The 6,427-nt window shown below is 40.6% G+C and overlaps 1 protein-coding gene across 1 annotated transcript in view; it reads right to left on the reverse strand.

The window, feature by feature from the left end:
* TOX3 (TOX high mobility group box family member 3) overlaps positions 1-6,427 on the reverse strand; it is a 106,176-nt gene that overhangs the window by 32,667 nt on the left and 67,082 nt on the right. Inside the window, exon 2 of the mRNA XM_025204292.1 lies at positions 996-1,061. Coding sequence (XP_025060077.1) covers positions 996-1,040 — 45 coding nt within the window. The 5' untranslated portion in view covers positions 1,041-1,061. The remainder of the gene's footprint in view (positions 1-995; positions 1,062-6,427) is intronic.

Here is a 6,427-nt window from a genome sequence, read left to right on the forward strand (position 1 = left end):
AAAACCCTCTCCTCCAAACTCTTGATGTTATTTAACTGAGTTACAGAAACATTCAGAGACCAGTATGGAAAAGAAGATACTGCCAGCATTTGGCTAATTAGTAATTTGTGTCCACAGCTCCCTTAAATGGCATTAGTCAGATGTTTGTAGGAAAAACAGGTAGACTAGGAACTATCTTTACACATATTCCCACTGCACAGGGGTGTTTAATAAGCTCTGCTTTTGAAGAATAGATACCTTTGGTATAGTTGTGTTGCCAGATGAAACATTAAGCCACATAAATCATGTTTCTGATTTATTATCAGGCAAGCTGTTATTGTGAAAAGTATAATAAAGGGTAGCAAATAAGGTAGAAGTCCCTGTGCCACACTTATGGCCATATCCATGTTCATTAGTGTTCTTGTAAACTTAAATATTTAATACCTAACACAGCTTTGTGGGCAAGAATTAAAAAAGAGAGATTGTTGAAATCTCTGAACACCACATTAATTTTTCATTCATTGTCATTAAAATCTCCAGCTCACACCACTATCATTAAGGTTGCATCTGCATTTCTCCCTAAACTCCTATTTTCCAAGTTTTATAACTCAAATATAAATCTGTTTGGTGCTATTGCTTGTCTCAGAAAATGCTGGGTGCATTTTATTTGGAAATCTTTAAAGGGCATTTTTATTTAAAAAAAAAAAAAAAAAAAAAAAAAAAAGGAATTTGTATACCTACTGTGCCTTTTATTTCTTTCCTTCTGTTTATAATTTTTTTCATACATAAAGCAGATTTGTTTCTATTGACATGCTATGTAAGTAACAGCCTTATGGACAGCTAAATTGACTAGTAATGGAGAGCTGTCAGGTTATTTTCTTTCTCATTAAAGTCTTTATTTTGTGCTCCATAAAACACACACAAATTCAGCACTTCACTCTTCATCCGTTGAAAGTCTGTTAAATTATCAAAGCAAGCAGCAGAATATGACCATAGATAAAAAGAAAAACATCTACCTCATTTGCAGTAAGAAACGCATTATTCGCCTCCGCCATGTTCATGTAGTTGTTATTGTTCCCAAACTAAAAGAAAAATAGATATTGGGATTTTAATCAGTGCCATGATAAGCCTTTATGATTATATGGTCAAAACACGCTTTATCCTATCAACTACCTAGAAAAATACTGCAACCCCCAGCACAGTCACCTCTACCAAGCTCTTTGAAAGGCACTTCACGGGTCCATTTCTAAAACAGGTAATAATTCAACCCCACACTATTATATTTTTTTCAAAGACTTTCCCACCCACTTACAAGGTCCTGTGGGGAGCCATGACCAAGTGAATTCTTAGTAGTGCGATTCAAATTACAGATGGGCTAAAAAAAAAGAAAGGGCAAGGAAACCTGCCAACTTTTTTCAGTCTACCATTATCATCTCATCTCTTCTTCACCACAAAAAATAAAAAATATTTGCTCATGTCTCATTCCAGTGAAGTCTCCCACTGCCAGTGAGGCCTGAAATGTCAGGAGATTGGGTTGGAGACCAGGATTATTGCAGAGATGCTGGATCTCTAACAAACAGCAGGAAATTAACCAAAATTGAAGTGGGAGCAACAGACCATCTCACTGGGTGCATCTACTAACCTAATGCACAATAAAGCATCACCGTCTACACATGTGCAGCAATTACTGTGCAGTATATTAGTCTAATGCTCCCTTTTCTACTCCCTGTACTGCATGTGTAGACACTGACCGGGAGGAAATTGCTCCCAGTCAGCCTAGGCAACAGGGGGCCACAGGGGACAGAGAGAGCTGTCTTGGCTCAGTAAGAGGTACCTGCCAGCCACATGGAGATTGGGACCCATCCTGAGCTCCACGGGGCTGGGTGAGCTGTCCTGGCTACCTGGCACCTGCCTCCCAGCCAGGACAGCTCACTTCCCCACTGCCACGCCCTCCCTACTCAGGGCTGCTGCAGGGGAGCAGAGCAGGGCAGGAGCAGCCCTGAACGGGACTGCTACTGTCAGGCTCAATTTGCACCCGATGAGAGCGCATGTGTAGACACGCGCTGGGGACCACTTTAATGAGTCTGAATTTTCTGCACAGAAAATTCAGACGTGTTAATTGCATGTGTATATGTGCCCACTGAGGGGCAACTTTTCACACATGTGAATAAATCAGAGGATACTCATAGACATTTCTTTCCCTAAAACCCTCTCCTCCAAACTCTTGATGTTATTTAACTGAGTTACAGAAACATTCAGAGACCAGTATGGAAAAGAAGATACTGCCAGCATTTGGCTAATTAGTAATTTGTGTCCACAGCTCCCTTAAATGGCATTAGTCAGATGTTTGTAGGAAAAACAGGTAGACTAGGAACTATCTTTACACATATTCCCACTGCACAGGGGTGTTTAATAAGCTCTGCTTTTGAAGAATAGATACCTTTGGTATAGTTGTGTTGCCAGATGAAACATTAAGCCACATAAATCATGTTTCTGATTTATTATCAGGCAAGCTGTTATTGTGAAAAGTATAATAAAGGGTAGCAAATAAGGTAGAAGTCCCTGTGCCACACTTATGGCCATATCCATGTTCATTAGTGTTCTTGTAAACTTAAATATTTAATACCTAACACAGCTTTGTGGGCAAGAATTAAAAAAGAGAGATTGTTGAAATCTCTGAACACCACATTAATTTTTCATTCATTGTCATTAAAATCTCCAGCTCACACCACTATCATTAAGGTTGCATCTGCATTTCTCCCTAAACTCCTATTTTCCAAGTTTTATAACTCAAATATAAATCTGTTTGGTGCTATTGCTTGTCTCAGAAAATGCTGGGTGCATTTTATTTGGAAATCTTTAAAGGGCATTTTTATTTAAAAAAAAAAAAAAAAAAAAAAAAACAAGGTATTTTTCTACTGTATGCAGCTCTACAATGTATGAGGATGGGGCATCACACATTTTCAGAGTTACCCCCACATTTTTTTCCTTTTGAAGGGAGCATCATGCAGGGTTGCCAGAAATAGATAAATCCCTGCTTAGAGGGAAGTTCCATTCCACCCCAACTTTGCCCAGGCTTCCCACTTGCAAGTCCTGGGGAAGAAGAAATTTCAGGCCACATGTTGCAGCACCAGAGAACAGAAGTGTGACGGAAGAGTAGCTTTTTCAAAGAAGGATTAATTTCCCTGAGAGTCTCAAGAACCTGTACCTCTAAAATCAATGATGGGATTGGAAGACAGGTCAGAGGAAAGAAGATAGGAATTAACACATGGTTCTTGTAACTGAGTGCCTTTGTTTTGCTTTCACCAGACACTGGATCAGGGCCCTCCTTGCATGTGGAAGAAAAAAAGCAGCAGAAAGAATGAGGGGAAACTGGGGAAAGAGGGATGAAAACATAATATCTTCAATTTGAAGTATTACAAGGTTGGGTTCCTACTCCCCCCAACATATGACATTAGAGCGTGTATGTAAAAACAGAATACAATGAAAAATTTAGTCTATAATATAGTGTAAGCAAAACTTCTGTTTACTTCATACATGTATTATCTCGTAACTGTATGTATATGTATGGCTAGAGGTGATATAGATGTAACATTCACTCAGGGGTTTAGTTCTAATGTCAGCTACAACACATTCACAGAATTTTTTTTCCAGGCAAGATTGTGTGTGGATTTTAGCGCACAGACTTAGTACTCATGCACAGCAGTCAGATTGACATGATAGATTTTCTCATGTCAGTGAGCCGAGAACTAAGAAGGATTTACATGAAAAACTCTAATGGCTCCAAAGGAGCTGTTCTCCTCTATGATAATAAAAAGTCGCTTTTTCAAATAATACCTACATGTAGAAATGTACAATAGACCAGAATGGCTCTAATAGAATATACTGGGTAAATATGTGGGTCCAAATTCAACCCTGCTATCAATTAACATAATGGCCCTGAGGTTGCACCTGCTCTCAGTGGGGCTGGATTTGGCTGCATGTGCTTAAAAAATTGTATATTGTCTTGCTCTTCATATCAGTCTACACATCAGTCTACAGAAGCTGATTGCCAAAACATTTTTTCTCCATTTTATGTTGTTAAATTAAAACAAAAGGAAAATCACAGATTGAAAATTATTTCTAAGTGTCATTGAGACTGTAGAAGCAAACAACGAAACATGCACAATCGAAGTGAAGGTTGCAACAGAATCGTTAATTTGCTGTTATTGTGCTAGAGTATTTCAGCTTCTTTTATACATCACTTCAGGCACTCGGCAGCCCCTGTCGTATTTCAGCTTTTGTCAGTGTGTATCACAACTTTAACATTATTTAAATGTAATTTTTAGTCTATGAATTAGAAATCCATTTAAAACAAACAACTCGTTATCAGTGAATATTTTTAAGATTAAACTTACTTATCATCTAATAGTACCTACAACAAAGGAAAATAAAATGGTTATTATCTTAAGGACCTAAACAATTCAAAAAACAAATTAAGCTTAGAGTGAAATAAGAACTGGGTTAGAAATCCTCTTCTGAACAGTTAGTATGCGAATGTAATTACTGAAGAAACTACAGCTAATCAGCTGTGAATTGTATCCATTAATTAGTATTTGCCCTGGAGAGATGAGAAAAATCAGTAACAATGTTAACACTGCAATGCACTGATGAGTACTGAAACACAGGGCCCTCAGCATTTAGTCAAGCAGGTGGCTCCAATGGTCCAAGTAATTTAAAAAGCTCTCACCTGAAGTGCAGAACTGGAATTACAAAGCACTTCTTGCATATCTTTATATCTATATAAGGCTATAATTAATGGCTTTTAATTTAGAAACACTTTGTGATCAGCTGGGAACAGTTATAAATCATTCTAAATAGAACAAGGTGTTCTATTCTATTTTAGTAAAATATTTAATTTGAGAAAAATGTTTTGTGTGACATGATTCTTTCGGAAGTCAACACTTTTCTCAATTAATTTCTGGAGACCATTTACCTAACTACTAACAAATATCAGGGAAGAGTGGCACATGCATGCACATACCCATACCCACACTTGAGAACCAGTGTACTAATTACGAGCGAAAGCCTGCCACTGGATTTACAGTATGGACCCCTAATGACTTCATCTGCTGGTCTAGAGGTGCATCTAACACAACTACGTAGCTCCTATAACTTGCTGTTCATGCTGGTCTACATGGTGCATTTTACAAATTACTTAGTAATAGTAGCAAGGTTGTAACAGTCATGTTAAATATGCAAGAAACAGGATGTTTAGTAATAACTTTTACTGAACTAACTATATAGTTTTAAGACATGTCAGACAAGCCTTGGGGCACAAAAAACTCTTCCCCAAGTCAGAAGTAATGATCAGCAATACTTTATACCGTACTGTTCCTTTAACAGGAAGATCTCAAAGCAGCCTACAGCTACTAATGAAAACACATATCTTAGTTCCCTGCAGCAGTATACAATGTTACCTCAATGATACATGACGGGAAATACTCTATTTTACTAGACTTGCCTCACCTGATAAAAGTCAATGGGAATTTTCCTACTTCAACTGAGTCAGGATTTCACCCTGAAATTTAGCTTTTAGGGACAATGACTAAAATCTGTTCGTCTGTCAGCATCTGTTCTGGACAATAAGAAGTTTCTTAGAGTCCCCACTATTAACGTAATCCAAAACAGCCGAGTCATTTCTATTGGGTATTTCAATACAGGCAGTCCTCGGACTTGCGACAACTGGTTCCTGAAAACCCCGTCTTAAGTCGAAACATTATAACTCGGAAACAATTTTCCCATAGGAGCAATGTTCTAAATGGCGGATTGGTTTCTTTACAACGCTGGATACAGCTGCGTTCAGCTGATAAGTCTGTTGTGGTGGAAGGGGAGGGAGAAGAGGCCCTTGCGGTGAGGGAGAAAGTGGGGCCGGGGCCGGGGCAAGCACTGCCCAACGGAGGAAGGGCGGGCATGGGATGAATCCACTCCGGGGAGTGCAGAGAGGGAGGGGGGGCAGCTCCCACTCTTGTGTGGTGGCTATCCAGGAGCTGCTTATCTGGTGGCTCATCCGGCAGCTCCCGCTGCTGCTCCTGCCACTTTTCCAGGAGGGCACAAGGGATGTGTGCCCCGGACCTGCACCGGGCAGGGAGGGCGGGGCTGGGGCTAAACTGAGCTGCGCTCTGGGCTGGTGGCGGCAGTGGTGCTTGGAGTGGGGGCTATGGTGGTCTATGGCAAATTTTCGAGTGGCTGCAGCCCCCTGAGTGCAGCCCGTCCCACCCCAATCTGGGGGCATATGCCCCCTCCCCTATGCCCTCAAGCTGCTTGTCCCACCAGGGTGGGGCCAGAACAGGACAGAGCTGGCACGGGCTTATCCGGGGCAGGGGGGGGCACAGGGAGATGGGGCAGCTGCTGGGCACCACTCGCCTGGAGTCAGCATAGTGGCTCCATCCCACACCCACCCAGCCCC

This window comes from Alligator sinensis, unplaced genomic scaffold, assembly GCF_000455745.1.
Source record: "Alligator sinensis unplaced genomic scaffold, ASM45574v1 scaffold173_3, whole genome shotgun sequence".
NCBI classification, from domain to species: Eukaryota; Metazoa; Chordata; order Crocodylia; family Alligatoridae; genus Alligator; species Alligator sinensis.